This window comes from Lottia gigantea (genome assembly GCF_000327385.1).
Source record: "Lottia gigantea unplaced genomic scaffold LOTGIsca_42, whole genome shotgun sequence".
Taxonomy (NCBI): Eukaryota; Metazoa; Mollusca; class Gastropoda; family Lottiidae; genus Lottia; species Lottia gigantea.
The window spans coordinates 921,351-947,316 of NW_008709463.1; the positions used below are offsets into that span (position 1 = coordinate 921,351).

Sequence of the window (25,966 nt, forward strand, 5' to 3'; positions counted from 1 at the left end):
GTTAAAATATTTCATACTGCAACACAATCGTAGTTAAAATATTTCATACTGCAACACAATCGTAGTTAAAATATTTCATACTGCAACACAATCGTAGTTAAAATATTTCATACTGCAACACAATCGTAGTTAAAATATTTCATACTGCAACACAATCGTAGTTAAAATATTTCATGCTGCAACACAATCGTAGTTAAAATATTTCATACTGCAACACAATCGTAGTTAAAATGTTTCATACTGCAACACAATCGTAGTTAAAATATTTCATACTGCAACACAATCGTAGATAAAATATTTCATACTGCAACACAATCGTAGATAAAATATTTCATACAGTAACACAATCGGAGTTAAAATATTTCATACTGCAACACAATCGTAGTTAAAATATTTCATACTGCAACACAATCGGAGTTAAAATATTTCATACAGTAACACAATCCTAGTTAAAATATTTCATACTGCAACACAATCGGAGTTAAAATGTTTCATACTGCAACACAATCGTAGTTAAAATATTTCATACTGCAACACAATCGGAGTTAAAATATTTCATACTGCAACACAATCGTAGTTAAAATATTTCATACAGTAACACAATCGTAATTAAAATATTTCATGCTGCAACACAATTGTAGTTAAAATATTTCATACAGCAACACAATCGTAGTTAAAATGTTTCATACTGCAACACAATCGTAGTTAAAATGTTTTATACTGCAACACAATCGTAGTTAAAATGTTTCATACTGCAACACAATCGTAGTTAAAATGTTTCATGCTGCAACACAATCGTAGTTAAAATGTTTTATACTGCAACACATTCGTAGTTAAAATGTTCCATACTGCAACACAATCGTAGTTAAAATGTTTCATACTGCAACACAATCGTAGTTAAAATGTTTCATACTGCAACACAATCGGAGTTAAAATATTTCATACAGTAACACAATCATAGTTAAAATATTTCATACAGTAACACAATCGTAGTTAAAATATTTCATACAGTAACACAATCGTAGTTAAAATGTTTCATACCGTAACACAATCGTAGTTAAAATATTTCATACAGTAACACAATCTTAGTTAAAATATTTCATACTGCAACACAATCGTAGTTAAAATATTTCATACTGCAACACAATCTTAGTTAAAATGTTTCATACAGTAATACAATCGTAGTTAAAATATTTCATACAGTAACACAATCGTAGTTAAAATATTTCATACTGCAACACAATCGTAGTTAAAATATTTCATACAGTAACACAATCGTAGTTAAAATATTTCATACAGTAACACAATCGTAGTTAAAATATTTCATACTGCAACACAATCGTAGTTAAAATATTTCATACTGCAACACAAGAAATTATAATCAAGGAAGGCTCAGGGACTAGTTATGTTAAAAAGTAGAAAAGAATCCGTAAAACGTATAGAATAAAACCTTTGCATTGCAAAAAATATCCTGACTACATCGGCACCGTCTTTCGTAGCGAACATGAATTGTAACCCTTTTCCAGGAACCATCCTGCGATAAGACAGCAAGGAAAGTTTAACAGGCTTTTTAATGTCCAGTTCTTCGATATATTTTACTAATCCTTGTCGCGCTTTCATGTATGAGAGTGATCGCCCTTTATATGAAGAAGGCTCCACCCAATCTTTCAACCTTAGCGAATAATAATTGAGTTTGTAGTCACATGACCACGAAATGCGTACGTCCAGATGTTCACCCAATGTATCTTTGTCGTTGTATAATATTTTAAACAATTGTCTGTTTTTTGCACTCAAGATGGACGACACCATCGAAATTTCTGATTGTAACTGTAGTAATTTACTTTCAAGTTCAAATATTGAATTGGACATTTCCCTTAGGAATGTTTTATAACTGAAGGTTTCATTTTTAACCGGATGAAAAGTAAGGTAATCTGAAAGCCTTGTGGTCTCTGTCCATTTACCACTGGTATCTTCATAGCTCTGAGAAAATTTTATCTTGTACTGAAAAAGGAAGGAAGAGCTTTATTTGACAAGGATAACAACTAAGGTTCACAGCTGGCCAAACCTTTTACCATTGCTCCTTTCCGGATTTTGCCAGGCCGATCGGGATCAGAATCCACAAGCAAATGACGTCATGTAAATAATCGACGCTCTAACCGACTGCCCTAAAAAACCTCCAAAATGTACAAGACATCCCAATCGTTTATTGAAAATGTTTTTTTTTTTTTTTCGCTACATCGAAATGTCAGATTGAAAATTGGCTATGCATAAAAGATAACATTTGTATTGCTTTAAAAAACTAATACATGTTGGTAAATTCTGTCAAATAAAAATAAAAATCCGTACAAGGAAGACAATTCCGTCGAGAGTAAATTGTGTGTTTTCTTCAGCATTCCTAATCGAACTTCCAAAGAACATTTAATCCTACCTCTTCAGAGCGTGTACAGGATAGTCCAAAATATTTAAAAATACACCTTCCCAATTCAGAATCTTCGTGAACACTGGCAGTTGAATTCAGACACGTTGCTAATTGTCCAGTTATTCCATTCAGAAGCTTCCGACTTAACAAGACCCCTGGTCCTCCCATACAATAAGGAGTATCTCCTTCTAAGCCTATATGACCAAATTCCTTCTGGGTACCAAGTCCAGGATGACCAAGATAAACCTTATCTTCAGCATTCATTCTGAACAATAAACTTTCTAGTTTCTTCAGGTTAATGTATATATCGTCATCAACTCTCATAAACCAATTAAAATGGTTGCCATAGAATTGATTAACATACCGCAACATGGCGAATGATTTACGTCGGGGAGGATATTCATCATCAGGAATACCCTTCAAAATAACCACCGGAAGTTCTCCGTTATATGGCTCTTCGCCACCGATAAAGAATATGACGTCACTGTAAAGGTCGGGAGTTAATACTCTATGAAGAGCTAGAGCACGAGATTCAATATGGCGTCTAGTTGTAAGAACACAAATCAACAACAGTTTAGTGGTTGCCCCATTGTGTAAAATATGTGGTGTCTGTAACCGATGATGATGGCTATTTGCAACAGTAAATGCACTAAGACAGGGTACGAATCTGACTTTCCATTGAGTTGATAAATAAGTATTTGAAATAAGAAAACCTGTGATCAATCCAATGATAACACAAAACACATAATCGTAAAGATTGCGGCTCCTTTTCGTATGAAAGCCCATACCTTGTGTCTTCTCTGAAATGAGAACAATAGCATTCATATATTAATAAATCATTGGAGAAGGGATGGTGTGCGTCTATCTACCAAAAATGTCAGACATTCGGATTTGTTCACCCGGATTCCCACTGTCAGTGTTGCTAGTCGAAAGTTGGAAATATATTCAGTCTTTCAGACTATACTGTATGGCGTTGACCGTATTCGTTAATGAAAGAACGAAGATTCACAGAACAAAACTGAACAGCTGATACCAGCAATACCATTTTTTTTAAAATGAAGTATCTGTTAGGAGGATCAATGAAATTTTCCCTACACCGAAATCCATTTCATTTGGAAACAATATACATATATCTTCATTTCAACTTTACTGATCGGCGATCTTAATATTTATTTCCTGATTGTTTTCCTGTACATTAAGGAGAATGATATTTTTCTATTCAAAATAATACAGGCAAAATGTATTGGTAGTAGTTCTTATAACCTTAATACGGACCATTCTTTTGTCAACAAACTCAAAGACAATTTCTAAATTTATACCGCTTCATGATATTGTTCATATGCACAAAAAGAACATTGTGATATTTTAAACAGGAAATACAATCTGGTGTGGCACGCGACAGTGTTCCATGTGTTTTAAATAATCATTGGAATTTCTGACAAAACAATGTAACACATACAGACTATATTAAACACTTTCTTGCAAGTCCAGCATTGATTAGATCTGCATTGTGACACAAAAATGTTCTAGTATTATATGTACTAACTAAATAATTTGAATAACCATTCATGTCAAAAAGAGTATATGTTTGGGTGCGAATTTTCCTAACAACATATTACTTATCAAAGAACAAGACAGTGGACGGCATGAAATGAAGCCGCAAATACTAAAAAATGTCTTAATAATAATCGGGTATTCCTCCTCGCACTTGCAACTTGTCTAAATTTGAATTTAACAAATCTGCATTGGTTAATCGCGTTATATCAGGATTTATTTGCCTTTGTAGATAGCAAGTAATTATATATGCGCCATTTTACGGATATAGCGATTGTTAAGTATTAATATTAAAGTCTAACTTAGTAATTATCCATAAATATGCAATTAACTATTGAAAAACTCTTAATATCAAGATTAAGCGTTTTTCAATAATTACCTAGTTTTATGAATTTTCCAGATTTTACAGGAATTCTGTTGTAACTTTATGACACCAGGTAAGCTAACTGATGAATATATGCTCATATTGACCATTCTTGAGAGCTTAAATTTTATGTTCATTCTAAGACGTAGTATCACTTTAAGGATATAACGATTTTTTAGTATGAATAGAATGGTCGTAATAAAGAATTGGTGAACAATGTTTGAAATTTCGACTGTTCTTGAAACGATATAGCCCAATGAAGTTCATAAATCAAGATAACTCTTATCTCATGTACAAAGTTACTTCTCAATTCCACGAAACCTTTATTTTATTCAACAATGGATGAATGAATTTAGTCACATTGTTTAGGTTTATTCAGTTGGTATGACTTTCCAATTCAATATATTATAACCTGTATTATTATTTAAACGTACTTTGTCGATTCGTGGTAACTTACACAAATCTAGGATTAAAATCGAAACGTGGTGCAAGTTATTCTATATTCAGATCGAAGGATTAAAGAACTTGTAGATAAAGATTATTAACTATTAACCTGTTATCTTAACTCCTGTTTCATCTTTCTTTGTTTTGTGTGAATTTTAATTAGTTCTATTTACATTAACATTCATCTGATCTGAAAATTGTAATGGCCTTTCGGCTTCTAATTTACCAATTTTATTCAATCCTCAATGTACAAATAATTAAAGAATATCTCAGAGTCCACTGTTATAAATAAGAACTGCAATCACTACACATACTATACACAAAGATCACTCAAACCATAGCGATCAACAGTTGTGAATCAGAATAACGGTCATAATGTTTCCCATGTAACTGAGTTGTGAGTTGTGTTCAGAACTCTTGACCAATTTCATTATTCACAACTATACACAACTGGCGATAGCTATGTTGTACCTATATATCTTACCTTAAATCCCTTATCTGTTTTTTTTTTCTTTCAAGATCCTTTTTGTGTATATAATTAAAACCGTTCAACAATGTATAATGGCGATTATAAAATGCATAGTATATATATCAAGTCTAGTTGAACCAGAAATAGTACTTATGGTACAGGAAATGCGTTGTAGACACCTTGTAAATGACATGCCTCGGCCTCGTCTGTGTTATTATTATTTAGAGAATGAAAAGGCAGCTATTCTCAACCAAACGCTATCACCTGATTCAGCTCTGCGACTGTGCTGCAAACTGTGTTGCAAATGTGAATACAGAAGTTAAAAAATTTGACGAATGCAAACAAATTAAGGATTTGCCGTTAAATATGTAATGAAGAACGCCAGATTCGGTTTTTGTCTTTCAGTTTAGCAGTGATCCTTTCATCCATAAACCTGGCCAAGTTTTGCTGCAAACGATCGCCTAGACACCCTTAGACATTCTTATTAACTGAAATTGGATGAACATTTGGTTATGTTTGTGGTAAAAGTCGTTGAAGGAAATAGACGAAACCGTTTAGGTATTATAAAAGTGGCAAGATTTTGTCAGACTGGGGGAAAATAGCCAAATATTTACAAAGCTAAATGCAACAAGTACGGACTGGACATACATACAGGAACTTGGCGAAGGCTGATGGTAAATGACAAGTCAACGTTTGCTTCAAGCGGATGCTGATATCGCAACCTAGGTAGTTGTTGGTAGATGACAAGTTAACGTTCGCTTCCAGTGGATGCTGATATCGCAACCTAGGTAGTTGTTGGTAGATGACAAGTTAACTTTCGCTTCAAGCGGATGCTGATATCACATACTTGGTAGTTGACTAGTCGTAATACTTATTAGATGGATTGGTTCTATTGGGTGATACTGTTGATTTGCTTGTTGGTAATTCGTAAGATCTGGTCGGGTAGAATGACATGGTGGTGAAACTGGATTGTGTTGTGTTAGATCCTCTGTCATCTTCATTCTTCCAAGTTGTGATCGTGGTGATGATTAGCAGTCGAATGATAGAGACTTGTAAGGGTACATGACGATTATTATACCAGAAAGTAATATAAATTATGAGACCACACGTGGCGATGATTAAAATTAATTAATAATAATTTGTTAATGAGCACTAATTGCATATATTATGGTGTATCATAACCTAATTTCTCGATTTTCTAGTGATTATACAAACTATTGTAACCAGCTATAAATATTGAGATTAGTCGTAGTGCTGTAAGTCCTGAAAGGTCGAATCGACATATTCATATGGCAACACCAATGAAACAAAGATCCCCTTGTCTTGTACTATTGTCTCACTCTTCAGTTTTTAACGCGAGGTTGCATCTGTGGGAAAATCGACTTTGGAAATCGAAATTTGAAATCAAAGTGTTCAACTTCAGCTACGGATAGCACTACTCAAAATAAAATCACGGGACGACTTATTATGTGTGATAACTGCAAGTCAGCATGGTTATTAAGATTGGGAAACCAGTTTAATTGTAAAACGGAACGTAAATGAGACCACGGTCTGAGTATTCAGATTCATAAAATACCTTTTGCACCTTTTAAAAGAGTTTCTTAAACACTCGCACCTTGTATATTAATTCTTAAAATATTTAAACTACTAAACTAAGATTACAAGTAACATGTTGTTTGTTGTTTCTAAGTTAAAAATTTTGAAAAAACATGCGATTGTATTGGATTTTGGGTTTAGTTTTGCGGTCTAGATTGTTAGTAGATGGTTACTTATTTGAAAGTAATACACCCCTCCAATTTTGGCTCCGCAATGTTATTGTGTATCTGCATTGTGCACGTGAAATAACACAGGGTATATTTGTATGTATTTATTCAATTAATTGTAATAACAAATTGTTGATTAGAATATGTAATTTAAAAAAAATAGAATGAAATAAGCAGGGGGTTGGAATTACTCATCAGTCTAGTTTTGGGGTATAAATATCTCGAGCTCGAGTCCACGAAAGGATTGCTTATACCAATACCATCATAATCAACGCAGCTTCAAATAAGGTAAGATTGTCTTGTGGCAAGTCTTCTTATTTAATTTCATGTTGTTCAAAAGCTGTGTAAGTGGTAAAATGTCTATAGCTTAGTGGATGCACAAACGTGGTAATTTTTATAGCTTAGTAGTCTGTTCTGAGTTGCTGATATTAACTAGTTTAAACCCCACTGATAAGACGGGCGATAATAAATGGTAATTCTCTTAGTTTAATCTAACAACGCTTTCAAAATGTTCATCATTTATTCATAGAAGGCAAATAGAGTTTCTCATGCCAGTGGATAAGACTAACACAAAGTCAGAACTCTAATTAAAGTGAAAATTCTCTTTTAATATGAACTGAAACCATGGTAAGCAGTAGCTACACATATCTTTTTAACGAATGTATTGTTTATCCGCTTATATAAATAAAAATATAAAATCCATGCAAGCAAGTTAAATTCCGTTAATCAAATTCTCGTTCAAAGTATGGCAAAATCGAGTGTATAACTTGTGTAGTAGTGAACTCCTCCAAAGAGAAGTACCATCAGGTAGTCTTGCTGGTATTAGCATATTTCTTAATATCACTTATAATATCTTAGATCAAAATGCTTGGTTACAAAGTTTTAACAGTTGTTATGCTGGTTCTAATCGTTCTCTCGGGTCTCGGTAATGGTGCTAGCATCAATGACAACAGAATATCGGTAAGTATACTAAAAATTTGTAAAAGCAAAACAATTCCAGTAACAAAAAACTCGTCCAAACCCTGACAAAATCGGGAGCAGTAAAAGAGTCCTCAAACGCTTCAAGAACGACGCCCGCATCAAATAACCACGAAATAAATGTGAGTTGATTTAAATCGATAAGTACAGGCATCCGAATCTCCAGGCCCCTACAGAAAATTGAATCCAATGCATTATTCACATATCATTGTATAAAAATATTGAACTGAACTTAAAACCTACATATATAACCTGTATATATTTTAATTGCGTTACAGTTGTATGAACAAATATCAATCAATATGCGATAAACCTTTTTTATAGAGTGTTTAAATATACTCTTTGTACTCTTTTAACATATAATACAATGTATCAACAATTTTAATTTGACTCAAATAGTTGTGGTTCACTGTACCCACAAAGGCGGCTACCTGTACCTCTTACTTAATTAGTGTCGTTGTTCTAAACAAACTTTTCAGAAATACTTACTTATAATTGATTTACTTCCTCATGTGAAAAGTTCATTAGTTGTTACCGATGTATTGCCAACATGTTGTTTTGATTTCTGTTTACTTTTTGCTATTCGAATCGTTAGTACTTGATTTATTTATTGTTAAACTATGTCATCTAATGGGGTTTTGTTTTTCAGTGTGTCAAACAGTTTTGTAACCAAGATGGTCCAAAATGTTGTGGTCATCGATATTGTCGGTGTTTTACTGGTGGTACCGACTGTAGAGTAGGTTATTGTGATACCCACAGTCCATATTACTACTATCAATATTATCAAAAAAAGTAACGTGAGTAACCACTCAAATCTTACTTAATATTATCAAATGTTATGTATTATATTGACCGAAACGGCAAAACAGTCGGTGATTGTCAAAGCGACAACAGATGCCCATAACATCTCAAAATACGACGAGTTACTTCCCTTGAAATGAACCGCATGTACTTGTTATAATTTTGTTTTCCACTGACATTGATTTGAGGTCTACTCTGAAGTTTAGTGATTTTGGGACAACAACAAAAGTTGCTTATAACATCTCAAAATACGATAACCTAAAAGAATATAGAAAAATAATTGGCAGATTATATCCATAAGTTACTTCACTTGAAATGGAACTGCTTGTATTCTCTCCGCACGCGGACACATCATTGGGCTCAACAATATCCAGAACTGGTTAACTGGTGATTAGCCATAACCCAATGAAAATGACATACTTGTCCTTTGTTCTCTGGCAACAAGAACATATCATTGATGGACCATAGACCCTTGAAGTTCTGTCAAAATTAGAACAATTTGAAGAAAAAATGTCATCGTATATAAAATCAGAGAAAGCTAACAGGCAGAAATGTTAACAAAGCTGTTTATCTGTTCGTGAAAGACTTCTGCCCTACTTTTTTGGTGTTTGTGTTTGTAAGGGCTGCTTACTGCTATTACACTGCAGTTCCGCACAGAAAATCAGTTGACTCTTAAAATTTACCATAAAATCATCACTCCTCTGTACGCTCACTGACATTTCAGCGATTTGAACAACGCTTATAACAACGAACCTAATACGATGACCTAATTGAATATGGTACAGCAATTGGTACATTACATCCACAAGTTACTTCCCTTGAAACTGAACCACTTAATATGACAGAATAGAATTGAACAATTTTCATAACTGAGTAATATTAGTAATATTGACACCATGATAACGTGTCACTTAACATAATTTGTTAAATTTCCACAATATTGATATTTTGTAGGTTGTGAAGAAGAACGCATCAATTGTTTTTTATTTTGCTTGTTCATTATCATTAGAAATATAAAATCAATAAATTTTCATATTTTAATTTAACTCCAATACAATTCATTTTCATTCGGGTTCATTCCGTAAGGGGGGGTTCGTTCAAGGCTTTGATTGAGACGACACCTTTGCCTCTATCAACTGTGGGTCATGTTATTGCTGATGTAGAGTGAGGGTCTGGCACGACATAGGAGAAACGGTTAGTCGTTCTTGAACAATAGAAAGCGCTATGGTTTACAGGCTGTGCAAGATCCCTCCACAGTTGGATGTCGTAAGTTTACAAGTATACCGATAAACTCCCTTCATTGCATGACCCGCTTTAATTCACCACTTCAAGTACAAACTGTTGTGAAATACAAACACAGTTTATAATAGAAACCTTTTATACTGACTTCTTATTGCAAATTAATATGGAGAACCGACTACAGTCCGTGCAAGAAAGTGTTATCTTGTAAGATGAGTTCAGTTTTATGATCACAATAAAAAAATGATTCGATAACTTATAAATCGTTTTGCAGTATTTGATTATCTGGTAAATCTCTTTAGAAGTAAGTAATTTCAATCAAATTGATGTATCGTAATGCTCAAATACGGAGTTTCTTCTTGTGGCCTTGACCAGTGTTTCTATAGGAGATTATCTCTTTAAACACTTTTTACCAGTTACCTCTTAAAATGACCATTTATTTATCGATGGACTTATCCAATGTCATAACCAAGAATTGAAGTCCACTAATGCATACAATCTCTTATCATTTCAATTTATAATTCCTGTTTGAAATGACTTTGTATTAAAAACAAATTATTGTGTAGAACTGCCTATAATAGAATATATTCATTGTTAAGATAGTGTTCAATACATCAATTGTAGAGCGATATAGAAATACCACTGTTAAAATAGTGCTCAATACATCAATTATAGAGTGATATAGAAATACCACTGTTAAGATAGTGTTCAATACATCAAGTGTAGAGCGATATAGAAATACCACTGTTAAAATAGTGTTCAGTACATCAATTATAGATAGTTATAGAAATACCAGTGTTAAAATAGTACTCAATACATCAATAGTAGAGTGATATAGAAATACCACTGTTAAAATAGTACTCAATACATCATTTATAGAGCGATATAGAAATCCCAGTGTTAAAATAGTGCTCAATACATCAATTGTAGAGCGATATAGAAATACCAGTGTTAAAATAGTGTTCAATACATCAATTGTAGAGTGATATAGATCAATTTTCTGAAGAGAACGTGAGACTCTTGAGTAACAACATCTTTCAAGTTCAGGATTAGATTTTAGACAAATTAAAACAGATCCCGAACTTCGGACAACTGGCCTAGTATTTTAGATTTTAGATGAAAAGTGTGCATTCAATTAAAAACATAGGTACACCGCACACGTGTCTAGGTTTTCAATATTGCGTGGGCTTGGCGTAGTGATAACGCACACTCGTGGTATCCAAAAAATACTTTAATGATATTTACATTGTCTTTCCAAGTATTTCAGTATTTCCAAATCAATATTCCAAATTCTTTTACATGATCAGTTCGACTCGATTTGCTCAGACATGAAGACAGCTGTCACAATGCCGTCTGGTTTTTCTTCAGTATTTGATAACATATTAATATTATATAATTAACAATATTTATAACGTCAGTTTAGATATTCGTCTAATTTGCAAAAGGTACCTGTAAACTGCACAGTATATACAAAATAAGTTATTGGGAAAACAAACTGTGTCAGGGATAAGGTAAGAATATATGCACTTTCTATATTAACAAGGGATAATATGATATAATTATTCAAGAGCACGTGCACGTTCTTATTGCGAACGTTGGGATGCAATAACTTCCAACAAAATACGATTACCAGACATTGTCATTGGTTTAATATGGAATATATGCTATATACAGTACTGGCCAATTTAATAGCAATTTTGTATAGAGTAGGCCCATAGTTTGCTATTATGTCTCAATTGTCAAAATCTGCTTCAAAATTACAACTTAATTTTAATTTTAACTATTTTGACATTTATAGTGTGTGTTCTGATAGAATGAGCTAACTGGTAGAAATAATGTCACGTTATGTTAAGATTATTGGTTGTGTCTTAATTCTGTACCAATTAATTGTCTTAATAACATATTACAACAAATCAGTAACTTTACACAAACAGTATTCGTTAGATCAATTTACTGATGTGATCGACAAGCAGGAAACAATACCAAAAGCAACAGTTCTCCAGAAGAACTACATAAATTCTCAACGAAAAATAATTGGAAATGCTAGCCCAGCCAAACAGAATAAACATAATGGAGTAAAAGAGGATCGAAAGAAAGCTAAACGTCAACCGCCGCTTAAAGTCAAAATGGGTCAAAAGAAAACTAAACGTCAACCACAGAAAGCCAAAATGGGGAAAAAGATAGCTAAACATCAGCCACAAAAAGCCAAAATGGGGCAAAAGAAAGCTAAACGTCAACCAACTCTGCGTCCAGATATTTTGTCTGTTATACCAGTCTATGGCAGCAGTGTCTATCAAAGGAAGAAGGATGGAGTTTTAACAAGTCGGACAGACATGGGAATTAAATGTGAACCACTTATTTCACAAGACCAAGATGAAACACAAAGAATAGAGTCAACTCTGAAAGATTACGATAAAATTCCACTTAGTCCCGAGTTTTACATTAATGTAACTACTTCTTGTGACAAGTATATACAGAGTAGGGGATTTATAACGGAAGTGACGCAGGAAGAAAGGGATTTTCCTATAGCGTTTGGAATTTTGATGCACGAAGAAATCGAGTTGTTGGAAAGACTTTTAAGAGCTATTTATCGACCGAGTAACTTCTACTTTGTACACGTTGATGCCAAAGCTCCCAAATCTCTACTGAAAGCTGTGTCTGATATAACGAATTGTTTTGATAATGTACATGTAACTTCCCGTGTAGTGAAGGTAACATGGGGACAATATTCTGTGTTTCAAGCAGATTTAAATTGTATGGACGATGCATTGAAATTCGACTGGAAATACTACATAAATCTAGCTGGTTCTGAGTTTCCGTTGAAGACCAATTTAGAAATGGTTACTATATTGAAAGCATTTAACGGTGCTAGCTCAATTACAGGTGGTCCTTTCAGGTATTATAACCATTTACTAGACTTTCAACCATCTCCAACTTACTGCCTTGTCTCGGATTTTTAAATGTCAAAACTTCCCTCTCACCTAGACTCGACTTTCCGTGGCAGTGGAATAGCTCAGTCTATAACGATTCTTTATACGTCAATAGTTCCCTCAAGCGTTAGTCTGTAAAACTTCTGTAGTGTGGCAGTGCAATAACTCCGTCTATAGTGATTTGATTGTTTTCATCTGGGCTCTAATCCCTCTCAATGTAAGACAAATTATGATTCCACTGGTAGTGCTTCCGTTAGTCAACTTCGTATCACCTACGACTGACTATTTATTGATTTAACTGAACTAAACTGCCAGTCGTGGATCTTAAGATCATCATGTTTCAGCCATCTGATTGGTCCAGGATCTCATTTCCAATTAAACTTTAATAGTAATAGTAATGATCAGAATACATGATGTTTTGAAATATCTTTTTCAATCATTCAGAGATTTTTTTTTTTTCGTTTTAGACCGCAAATGTGGAAGAACCGAATGTCGAAAGTAGGTAATATCACTGGATTTACGGTTATGAAAGGCTCGCAGCATATTGTTGCTAACCGGAAGTTCATCGAATTTCTTAGAACTGCACCAGAGGCTTTGGAGTTTGCTGAACGATTGAAACCGGCTTTACATCCACATGAAACTTTCTACAACTCAATATATTTCAGTAAACATTTAAAAATACCTGGCTCTTACAACGGTGAGTACAATTTATAGATTTGCTGTATTTCGGTGCGTTTGAATTGTGATCATAAATCGTCTAGCACAGCGGCATTAGGTTACTTGGATTATGATTAATCCTTTCATATTCAATTAATGATTTCAATCTGTAATTGTTTTCCTGCTTTCAGGTACCGCAAAAATGATATCAGAAAACGATGGCATGGCCCGATACAAATTGTGGTCTTCTCACAGAAAGTCTTGTAGTGGTAAATTCGTACACGCCATATGTATATTTGGTATAAAGGAGTTGTCATTACTTACCAAGGCACCACATTTGTTTTGTAATAAGTTTCATGACGACTTTATGCCTATAGTATTAGACTGTTTAGAATCGTGGTTATTTGACAAGATTGAACAAGAAACAAAAACTGGAAAGACTCAAGTTAATACAACTTATTACTCTAATTTAGACTTTGTCAAAAATCAAATAAGATATTTTATTTCAATATTCTAGTTTCATTCTAAAATCCAAGTCAATTTGTGGGGCTTTATTTGATGTCTGGACAATCTCAACTATTCAAATTTTTTTCATTTATATATTTTATGTTTATAAACTTAAAGTGGTCTTATTACTTCATATGCTTTCGTTTCCCTAAATACGAAACCATTGCTTCTGTTTTATGCTGACGTAATTATTATGTGTGCTAGCTCTAAAAGTTTCAGCATATCAATTTACGATTTTGTGACGAGGATAACCTCATTACCCGACACCACATTTGTTTACGTTATTACTTGGCAATTTACATAATTTGTAGTACATGTCTGTTCAAATCAACAGTTTTATTATTAATTTGGCTTAACTCCCTTTGCTAATAATTTTAGCACCAGAAATTTTTTTTTTTCATTTTGCCAAATTTAATGATTGGAAAACTTTTATTGAGCCATTCACGTCACATATCGTTCAAAAGAGAATTAATAAGGAGAGGGTACTATAGGCGAAAGCCTATTCCCCAATCCTATTGGGTAAATAAATATTGTTTATACAAAAAAGAGAATAAAGAGTATATTCTAATTAAGAATACATTAGAAGTTAGAATTTGATTCGGAAAAAAAACATAATTCATTTTTTATGCATTACTGTTATATATTGTTGGAAAAAGGGCATTAAGAAAATAAATAATAAACTAAAGAATGGTACAGTTGCAATTTTTTTTCAACCAATATCAGAATCTACAATAGTGCATAAATTATAGAGTGATATACAAATACCACTGTTAAAATAGTGCTCGATACATCAATTGTAGAGAGATAGAAATACCACTGTTAAAATAGTGCTCAATACATCAATTATAGAGCGATACAAAAATAACCACTGTTGAAATAATGCTCAGGTCATTACATATAGCCAATGCACAATTTGCGTTTTTTTATACGCCCATATAAAATGGGGTCGTAATAGGCCCAATTCCTGACCCTGACAGATTTTTACGAAACTTTGCCCCAAAAAGTTGAATATTTCATACTGGTAATTGTTACACCAAATATTTCGATTTAAAATCAAAGGTGCCAGTGGGCGTATATTACCTTGCCTAGCAAGCTATCTTGTATATGGTGAGAGGTGCAGTGTGGGTAACGTTTGTTTACTCTTTATCGAATTCCCTCAGGATCTTAAACGTGCTGCAGACAGGACCCTGGTTAATCGTTTCATTCGAATTGTCAGCCCTCTTCACCATAGGCCTACCACTGACAAGGGGGAACCCAACCTGAAACCAATAAGGTCAAAACCGGTCTGAATCGGAATTCGAACCCGGAACAAGCATAATTTATAATGTGACTTAATGTGAAAAAAGCGCAAAGTGGCAAAACGGGCTCGTGCAAAAATTTGAAGTGTAGAAACATCCAAGGTCGAAATGGGTTAGGTGCGAATTAGTGAATTTATCGCTCACAAAGAACAATTGTGGGATACCAAAACCTTAACATACTTTCATTTGACTCTACTTTGGATTTTGATGTCGCACAATTCCACCAGAAATTGAAAAAATAACGTTATTTTGTTATCTTATTTTTGACAAAGTCTAAATTAGAGTAATAAGTTGTATTAACTTGAGTCTTTCCAGTTTTTGTTTCTTGTTCAATCTTGTCAAATAACCACGATTCTAAACAGTCTAATACTATAGGCTTAAAGTCTTCATGAAACTTATTACAAAATAAATGTGGTGCCTTGGTAAGTAATGACAACTCCTTTATACCAAATATACATATGGCGTGTACGAATTTACCACTACATGACTGAGTTCCAGAATACCACAATTTGTATCGGGCCATGCCATCGATTTCTGATATCATTTTTGCGGAACCTGAAAGCAGGAAAACAATTACAGATTCAAAGTATTAATTCGCTATGAAATTTAGAAAATGAATTGGCACAGAATTAACACACAAGCAATGAGACTCATTATAAATATTAAAAAATGAATTTAAAATTATAAGATCGTTTGTTTCAAGCAATATAAATGATATTCATTGTGAGAAAAACCCGCAGGGTATATGGTAAATACCTATAATAGGTACAAACTTATTCAATATAAAGAGATTTTAAAGAGACGATATGAGTAAACGGTAACCTACAGTCTCAAATACTGTAGGTTTTATTCACCTCAAAATAGGTAGGAATTTTAGTTTGTAATATTACGGTTAAGTAATGTTACGAAAGCACAGGCATGCAGGCTTAACATCTAGTGAGAGAGTATTGTTTGTGCAGTTAGGTGAGAGGTAGGGTTAAGGTTTGGATCGCTATACCTTATATTTCATATAATGCAATACTTTACAATTGTAAATGGGTTTGTATAATGGTTGTTAATATGGTGTTCCATAAGTGTGAGTAGAAGTGGCGATATAACACAATCCCTATAGATATGTCTCGGCAGCTGAATAAAGACTGTAGAGATGGCCTCAGCAGCTGGATAGATACTGTAGAGATTGATGCTAGATCGAGGTCTGAATAAAGACTATAGAGATTGGTGATAGACAGAGGTCTTAAGGATGCACGGGAGACAGAATTACTGGAACAGCTTCTCCAAACCAACTCACGAGTAGTTTCAAACGTACAATCCTCCAAACATTCGGGCGTAAATTGTCCTTCTTCAATTGATAGATTAGATGAGATGATCACTTGTCTTTAAAAACATTCTGTAGCGATTGTGTTTTTTGAATGAAAAGATATTTCGGCATCGCTCCCGATTTATATCAGATTAAAGCTAAATTGGGAGCTTCAGTGGCTAAGTGAGTAAGACGCTTGCTCGCTATTCTGAAAGTTCAGGGTTCAATCTCGACATGGGTCGAGATGATGCCTTCGGATTTTTCAACCTGGTTTACCCCTGTCAGTGATGCAGCGTCTAGTCGTTCCAATTGGAGAATACGTCCCGCGTGCTACAGACTATGCACGTTGAAGATCCATCGACAGTTGGAAATCGAAAACGAGTAGCCTTATGCCACTGTCTTGGCAAAATGTCCCTCCTAGCACACTGATGGCGTTGTCTGTCTTCATTAGCCCAGTTATGTGCAGAAATGTAGGACGCAAAACCGCATTCATGTCTTATATTTTTCATATTTAGTTGTTATGTTTCGATCTTCAGTATTTGGGTAAATCATTTCTTTATATATACTTACATTACACCCCCGGCTCAACATATAAACGATATTATTTCCATATGGCGTGAAAAAAAAACGATCTTATAATTATAATATTTCGTATTTTACATATTAACAGTAAGTGTTACATGAGCTCTGGTGGACACAATGTCCCGTTTTGTTAAGATCATTACTTGTGTGTTAATTTTGTACCAACTTGTTTTTTTTGTATTGTATTATAATAAATCAGAGACTTTACACGTTGATGCCATACCAAAAGCGATAGTTGTACACAGGAACTACATCAAACCTAAAAGAAATTTAATCGAGAACGCTAACCAAGTATTTATACGCAAAAAAAAGCAATATAAGAGATATAAAGAACAGCGAAAGAAAACTAAAAGTCAACCACAGAAAGCTAAATATCAACCATCTCTGCGTCCAGATATTTTGTCTGTTATACCAGTGCATGGCAGCAGTGTCTATCAAAGGAAGAAGGATGGAGTTTTAACAAGTCGGACAGATATAGGAATTAAATGTGAACCACTAATTTCACAAGACCAAGATGAAACTCAAAGAATAGAGTCAAGTCTCAAAGATTACGATAAAATTCCACTGAGTCCTGAGTTTTACATTAATGTTACCACTTCTTGTGACAGGTATATACAGAGTAGGGGATTTATAACGGAAGTGACGCAGGAAGAATGGGATTTTCCTATAGCGTTTGGAATTTTGGGGCACGAAGAAATCGAGTTGTTGGAAAGACTTTTAAGAGCTATTTATCGACCGAGTAACTTCTACTTTATACACGTTGATGCCAAAGCTCCCAAATCTCTACTGAAAGCTGTGTCTGATATAACGAATTGTTTTGATAATGTACATGTCACTTCCCGTTTAGTGACAGTGAAATGGGGAAAATATTCTGTGTTTCAAGCAGATTTAAATTGCATGGACGATGCATTGAAATTCGACTGGGAATACTTCATCAATCTAGCCGGTTCTGATTTTCCGTTGAAGACGAATTTAGAAATGGTTACTATATTGAAAGCATTTAACGGTGCTAGCTCAATTACAGGTGGTCCTTTCAGGTATTGTAACTATTTACTAGACTTTCAACCATCTCCAACTTATTACCTGGTTTTACTTCCTAGTCTCGAAACTATATAAAACTGTCTTTCTGTGACAGTGGAATATCTCAGACTTTAACGAGATGGATTACCGTCTTCTAGGCGTTAGGCGCCACGTGTTCGAATCCTCCTCTATGTAAGAGAATGTATCATACCACAGCGTGTGCTTCCGATGGTCAGCCCGGTGTCAGTGTTCAAAATCTAAATCTCAGCCAGTCTGAGATCTTTAGAACTTAGTTTGAATTCAGTTGAGTAACATGACTGGTTTATAAGCTCAACTGGAAAATTTGTTGTCAGAAAACAGGTTTTTTTTTGCTTTTTGACCTTATTTTTCTTTGCGTTGTTTTTAGACGATATATTTGGAAGGACCGGATGTCGAAAGTAGGTAATATCACTGGATTTACGTTTATGAAAGGCTCGCAGCATATTGTGGCTAACCGGAAGTTCATCGAATTTCTTAGAACTGCACCAGAGGCTTTGGAGTTTGCTGAACGATTGAAAAAGGCTTTACATCCACATGAAACTTTCTACAACTCAATATATTTCAGTAAACATTTAAAAATACCTGGCTCGTACAACGGTAAGTACAATTTATAAAGATTTGCTGTATTTCTGTAAGTTTTGTGTTTTATGACGAATGAGGAGCGGGGCTGGTGGATAATATCGTTCAGTAATCCCTTCGATCGCATAGATAACGAAAATCGAGTAAGTGTTCTTGTGAAAGGTAGCAGATTTTATTTAATTATAATTTAGTCCTCTGGGCAAAAAGGAACCAAAAAGCAAATTTGAAACATGTCGACAGAAGTTTTTCCAAGAGGTATTTGTGTTAATTTTATTGCAGACCTATTATACTGTGCGTACTATATATTATACATAGTTCATCCTTTAATAGACAATAAATTAGTTGAATCTGTGATTGTTTTCCTATTTTCAGGTTCCGCTAAAATGATATCAGAAATCGATGGCATGGCCCGATACAAATTGTGGAATTCGGGAACACAGCCATGTAGTGGTAAATTCGTACACGCCATATGTATATTTGGTATACAAGAGTTGGCATTACTTACCAAGGCACCACATGTGTTTTGTAATAAGTTTCATGAAGACTTCATGCCTATAGTATTAGACTGTTTAGAATCGTGGTTATTTGACAAGATTGAACAAGAAACAAAAACTGGAAAGACTCAAGTTAATACAACTTATTACTCTAATTTAGACTTTGTCAAAAATCAAATAAGATGAAAAAATAACGTTTTGTTTTCATTTTTCAAGTTGTCTGGGTCATGTATGGAGTTAATAAGGAAGTAGACCCAAAGAACATAGATGAACGTATGGCCGAATTGTTTCCATTGTTCTTTGGCAGATGTTGCTATTGTCTTGACAAAGACATGAAATAATTGGAGTTTTACGTCCTATTATTCTACATGCTTTTCTAAGAGCTACAACCTTAAAATTTTCAAGAACGACATCATGAATCCCATCCAATTATATGGCAGCTTTGGGTGATGTGGGAATGGTAATTTTTGTATAGCCGTATTATTTGTATCTCCATTTTGCCATACTTTGGACGGAAGTTTTATTAACAGAATTGTCTTGCTTGTAAGGATTTGCATTCGATGAATTGTTCTCACAGAAAGGCGATGAATTCGTAATTTACGTCCTACTTTCTTGCACTTTATTGAGACCTGTGGTGTGCATTAACAGAATAGTTGCTTAATCGTAAGTCATACAATAAGAACGAGTTTCCGTGTTTAATTGTGCCCTCCAAATGGATGGACGCCTTCTGTATATCATATAATCTTCTCCGTTGTTGCTATAACAAAAACAGGTAAACGATTTCAATATTTTTAAGAGTAGACAAAAGCCTATAATTTTCTCACAGTTAGTTCAATGTTGTAATAGCAGCACCCTAAATTATGTTTTTCACTTCTTAGTATAAATAAACCAAGTATGAACTGCTTGAAACCCAAGTATTAACGATCCGAACCGCAAAACCAACCCAAAATCCACACAAAATATTGGCGAAACCTTTCACATGGGAAGTATATCAATCATGAGTAAGATTCAGTATATCTCCAGTGAACAAGTACCACACCAATGATAAGAAAGGATAATTTCCGTTGAATTATTATAAATCGTATCGTGCTGAAGGGAGCACAGACAAAGTAATGTAAACTAGACAATTTCAGTGTGTATTTAAATTCCATGGGACGATTGACCGATACCCATAAACTTTTTTTTGTAATAGTATCATTTCAATATTTATATCAAAGTCGTAAATATGAGTGGTCAATTGTTTTTGAAAGATTTATAAGTCCACCTACATAAATAGAAAAAAATGACTTAATATCACACTGACGAACACCCATCATTGTTCTTGGAGAAAGAATTCCATGGTTTGTTTTTTTATATTCATCAGTAAAGAGACTTTATCTGGAATATAGTAGTCAGAAACATCAAGAGCTATATTCTAATCAAATTAGCGATAAAGGCCGAGACATTTAGAACTATTTTCTTTGTGATATTCACTTGCCCATGGGCTATAAGTAAAAGGAGATTATAATAAAATATCAAGCTATATAAATTTATCAGGGCTAATGGTGTTTTGAAATGTAACATAAAATATGAAAAGAACAATTGAGGTAATTTATTCTGTTTATTGATAAGGTCGTGAATTAGGTCCGTCCGCCATAATAATCGTTCATGGAGTTCTAATAGTAATAACTGCGACAAATCGTATTTGGCGCTTCGGTAGGTTGCCAAAATATCCTAGGTATGCCACGTCTTATTTAGGTGTCTCAGCAGAAAGATGTCAACCTCTGCCAGATAGAACGCCTGAATAAAATAACCATGAATAGATATATACTTGCACTAGTTCCTTGGGATTACAACCATCTGAGAAAATACTAAAAATTGTGCTAAAGGCTTCAGTAGGAGAACATGTCCTATTTACCTTTTTACCATTATTGGCGAAAATCGTCTCGGCAGAAATAGAATTTGTAGACCTAATAATCCACCATATTGGGGAGTGACCTAGAACCCAATGATCCGCTGTAAAAAGTACAGAAAGTCAGTACTGTCGAAAACTATGTTAATGAAATGTCGGAGTAATTACTAGTAACTATGTCGACTAATTTAATCATGTTCTTCTCACAGACTAACAATATCACGAAATGACAAACAGTGTCTTTGAATATTGTTTAGTCATAGATCAAAGATATTTTAACACATCCGAATATTATTCAAAACCCAAACACCAGCAGTCCGCATAATTGTGGGGTTGAATAAAAAGCGATTCAAGCTATGCAGACTGTTATGTCGATTAGTCTTTCAACTGGTCGTTTGCCAAAAAATTAAATGGACTCGGTTTTTAAACGTCCCCGAATGTGCACTTTGTCCATGTCATTATTTGTGTAAAACAACACGGCACGTCAATCAGTAAACATTTTGACGTCTGATGTTTAATCATTTTATATTACTTTAATATATCGTTAAACGAAAATAAACAGTTCATATAGAGTTAATCCCCTTTTGCCACTGGCTAGCAATATATCGAAGAGCAGAGGCTTTCACAAATACCGAGAGAAGTGGCAAAGCGACGCATTTATTCAGAGAAAAAATCGCTATTTTCGGGGGTTGATTGGTAGGAAACTTGAATTTATTTATTCATCATTACTAGAACTGTACGAAAATCGCATAAACCATTCTAATATACCTCTTTTCTGTATATGTAGCCGAGTCCCTTTTTAGCCCCTTTTGTAGGGTACGATTGATTAGTCGAACAGATGGTTAATTGATAGATGACAGGACAACGTTCTTTTCCAGCGGATGCTGATATCGTTGTTTGCCTGTATACGTACGATTGTCCGTCTTCATTATCCGATTATTAAATCACAGTCGAGAAGTCAGACAATATTTACAGAGAGTTTCGATTGATTCCCATTTCTAAAAGAACAATTCTAATTGTTTCCCTAATCGTAAATTTTATATCAAAATAATGTTGATGATAAACCCTGAACCCATTTCAGACTAGCTGCCTCTAAAACAAGCGGATAACTCAAATTACACGTCTATCTTAGCAATTCATTGATAAAGTCTTAATGATCATGAAGGAAGAGCTCCACTGGGAATGGCCATGTTCTATGATGATAAACTGGCAATATTCTTAAAGGATCATTACCTTTATATACAATAAAATTATAATGAAACCGATACATCTGTCGTCCAGTTATTCGGATGGGACAATAAACCGAGGCTCCGTGTGCTGCTGTGCAAGTTGAAGAACAGTTGGAAATCGAAAAAGAGTTAAGTTAATGCCACTGTCCTGTCAAACCTCCCTCACTGGCATGGCTTGTATTCATTGCCCAATTAGGTATATACGAGCAGAACGAAGCCTTTCATTTTTTGACCCACCTCCTGTTTTAGTCATTTGCTTTCCAAATATTCTAATAATGAAAGGTGAGTTCAGTCATATTGCTAATAAAATCACAATAAAATGAAACCCAAAGTCGAATGCCACTGGCAAAAATGAGAAAAAACAAGTTAACAAAAGTAGATTAAAGGGCCCAACAATAAATTGGGTTGAGAGTCACTGGGCAACGTAATGAAAAAAAACACGATAGAATAAAAAAAATTGGCCATTTGATTCCTTTGTAGGATTATTAAATTAGGAATCACTGTGTCCCGATTTGACCCTTGACCTCCTGTGAGTTTGCTCGACCTTCGGATATGTGTACTAATAGAAGCATCAGACCTATCTTTAATTAAGGTTTAATAAAAGCAAAAATGTTCGATGTCGCTTGCAAATGGGGGTTGTGAATCGACATCGTTTAGCCCCTAAAGTTAATAATGCAGCTTTGCTATATTTTGCTACATTGTAGTCTTCTCCCTGGCGTCACTGTTACGAATGTCTTTATAATAAACTGATTATAACAATGATATATAGAACCCGATATCAATTACCCTTTTGATAATGATCGCAATAAAACTCGGCAATTATAGGAGAAGCCGTTTCTAACGTGACGACTTGTTCATAGAATCGTCGTGAAGGATATATCATCAGTACGGTAAGCTAGAGATACTTTCTCATTCATTTCCGAACTAGAATTTATTCTTTCATTTATATTTATTTATAAAATTGTTAACTTATGTAAAAAATTATTGGTTTACAATTGATTTATTTTATAGTGAATATATTTTATTATTGCAACTAACTTTTTGAATCTTAGGTTTATATTTAAAATATATAACGGCAAGTTTTATAAATCTATTAAAGTTTTAACGACGGAGCAAAAATATCCTTCATGAAATTAATGGATTCATGAAAAACAATGGGTACAGAAGTTCATATGAAATTTGGCTCCAATGACGATGTTTCTGTACGTCCTATTAGAATTTTAAAGTCCATTCGTTTATGAAAATATGAGTTATGTGAGTTCTCTGAAAACAATGCCAAGTTGGAAAATGGTGAAATAGTGAGCAACACGGTAAACTCTACGTTAAATTCTTCCTGGTTCGCCAGGAGTTCTTGATCAAATTAGGCCATAAACAACGAATAACACAATGATCGTCTTATTTGCAGGCTGTTTAAAATGTTAAAGGGACAGCTGCGCCATTTTTTTTACCAATGATACTTGGGTGTCAGAAACGGGATTTTTTTTAGATAAGTTAATCAGTAATAGTGTTTATATCTCACCCTCGAAGCTTGGGCCTTCAAATCCACGTGTGTTCAGAATTATCCGCGATTGAATGGTCAACTAAGATACTCTGTGATAGAAAAGACATATAGAAATAGTGAGTAAAATTCCTAGTATTTGTAAAGGCATTATGCGATTTTCATACATTTCTAGTACTTCTGAAACCTATTTACAAATATTCAAATCTAAAATCAACCACCCGTAAATGGTGCAGTTGTCCTTTTCAAGTTAAAAAGTATTAAAGTCTTGTACTTCTTGTTTGTAGTAAGACGCATGACGCTATGCACTGTGCATAAAAATTGCTAAATATATAAATTGATCTAAAATTGAGTTTAAATGTGACAGATAAAATAAGTCGAGTTTAAAAAAAAAATGAAGTTAGATAATTGCTTATAATTGGTATCTGGAATATATCTCTTTCCTACTACCAGATTCGGCAGCCAATATGCCGACAACTGACACACTCTTGTCTTCAGTGATAAACACCAGGCAAACCATTTTGTCTACATATGAAATATTCAGAAGTGTTTTTTGACAATTTAAATTATTTTAAATAGTTTCCATATCTGTTTCTGCCAAATATTTATTGTCTTTCATGTAGTCCGTTATGATCACACTATTGTAAAATTCAGTAATCCTATCTATGGGCATGGCCAGGGTGGGTTCGAAATTCATTAATATTCGACAAAGGGTTTGTGAGTTAATGCCCTTGACATCGAGTATGACAGAATTGTATCTCATGATTTTTACCGTTGTGGTAGTGGCGGGTGTTCGAAGGAGACCATGCTCACTCTTTTTAAAACACCTGATTGTACTTCACTTTGGAGGAGTCCACTACCACACTTTACTCTCGATTTTGCCATAAGCTTTGGACGAGATTTTGAATTGTCTTAGCTTGTGCGGAGTTTTTATATCAGAAGATATCAGTAGGTTCCACAAATCAAATTTGTCAACAAGTCTATCAAAATTCTTGATTTCAAAATGCTCAAATCTGCATCCAGGGGAATTTCAAGGTCTTGCTGTAGCTCATCTGGTTTGGTAAACTGTAATAACCCCGTCACATACACGATTTTTTTGTCGATTTCTCAACCATCATACATGTAAGACATAAGACCGAAACATTTGCTTTGCATTCGAATTTTTTTAAATTTCAACCAAGAAAGATAGCTTGCCAGGCAAGGTAATATACGCCCACTGGCAACTTTGATTTTGAATAAAAATATTTGGCAGTACAGTAACAATTACCAGTATGATATATATTCAACCTACAGTGATAAACATCTTTGAACTTTTTGAGGCGATACTGAATAATATTACCAAGTTTAATCAAAATTGGGGCCTTCTAGGTTGTTTACGAGGGTTTTAAGAACAAGGGCAATAACTCATACTGAATATTTTTGGATTTTTCTGATTTTCAATAGGGTTCATCCTTGGGTGATTACAAAAAGCCAAACCAAGTTTCGTCGAAATCAGTCAAGAATTGTGCCTTGTGGAGTGTTTACGAGTAAATGTGGACGGACGGACATAGGTGATGACAATATACGCCCCCATTTCATGTGGGCGTTTAAGAATGAATAGGGCTCCTTTTTGTCTATTTTGAGGATGAGGGAAGCTCCCAAAGGAATTCAAACCAATAGTCATTTTTAATATTTATAACAGGTTTCAGTAGATTTGAATTTTCTATATCAATGATTTAATATGTAAATAATGAACAAACGAATTTCAGAAAATGATGCTATTAAGTTATCTGTAATGTATTGATTGTTTTAGAATCTCAGGCGATGTTTTTAACATTTAAGTCTCAATTATTGCTCTAAATTCAATTTTCCTTACTAGAAACAAAAGTCATGAAAAACGTGTTTTATTAACTTCGGGGATTACATAACGCGTGC

The 25,966-nt window shown here is 34.1% G+C and overlaps 3 protein-coding genes across 3 annotated transcripts; 2 read left to right on the forward strand and 1 right to left on the reverse strand.

The window, feature by feature from the left end:
• Nucleotides 1-2,395: 2,395 nt before the first annotated feature.
• On the reverse strand, nucleotides 2,396-6,245 carry LOTGIDRAFT_163867 (hypothetical protein; the record flags this gene model as incomplete). The annotated part of the gene is made up of 2 exons (XM_009060395.1): nucleotides 2,396-3,219; nucleotides 6,098-6,245. The coding sequence occupies 2 exons, from the start codon at nucleotides 6,243-6,245 to the stop codon at nucleotides 2,396-2,398; spliced, it is 972 nt and encodes a 323-aa protein (XP_009058643.1).
• Nucleotides 6,246-12,487: 6,242 nt separating this feature from the next.
• LOTGIDRAFT_54803 (hypothetical protein) lies at nucleotides 12,488-14,012 on the forward strand (the record flags this gene model as incomplete). Its single annotated transcript, XM_009060336.1, has 3 exons — nucleotides 12,488-12,927; nucleotides 13,429-13,658; nucleotides 13,810-14,012. Coding segments are annotated over 3 exons (873 nt in total), but the record flags the coding sequence as incomplete, so codon positions are not given.
• A 3,770-nt stretch (nucleotides 14,013-17,782) lies between these two features.
• LOTGIDRAFT_73452 (hypothetical protein) lies at nucleotides 17,783-19,533 on the forward strand (the record flags this gene model as incomplete). The annotated part of the gene is made up of 3 exons (XM_009060340.1): nucleotides 17,783-18,388; nucleotides 18,745-18,958; nucleotides 19,313-19,533. Coding segments are annotated over 3 exons (1,041 nt in total), but the record flags the coding sequence as incomplete, so codon positions are not given.
• Nucleotides 19,534-25,966: the final 6,433 nt, after the last annotated feature.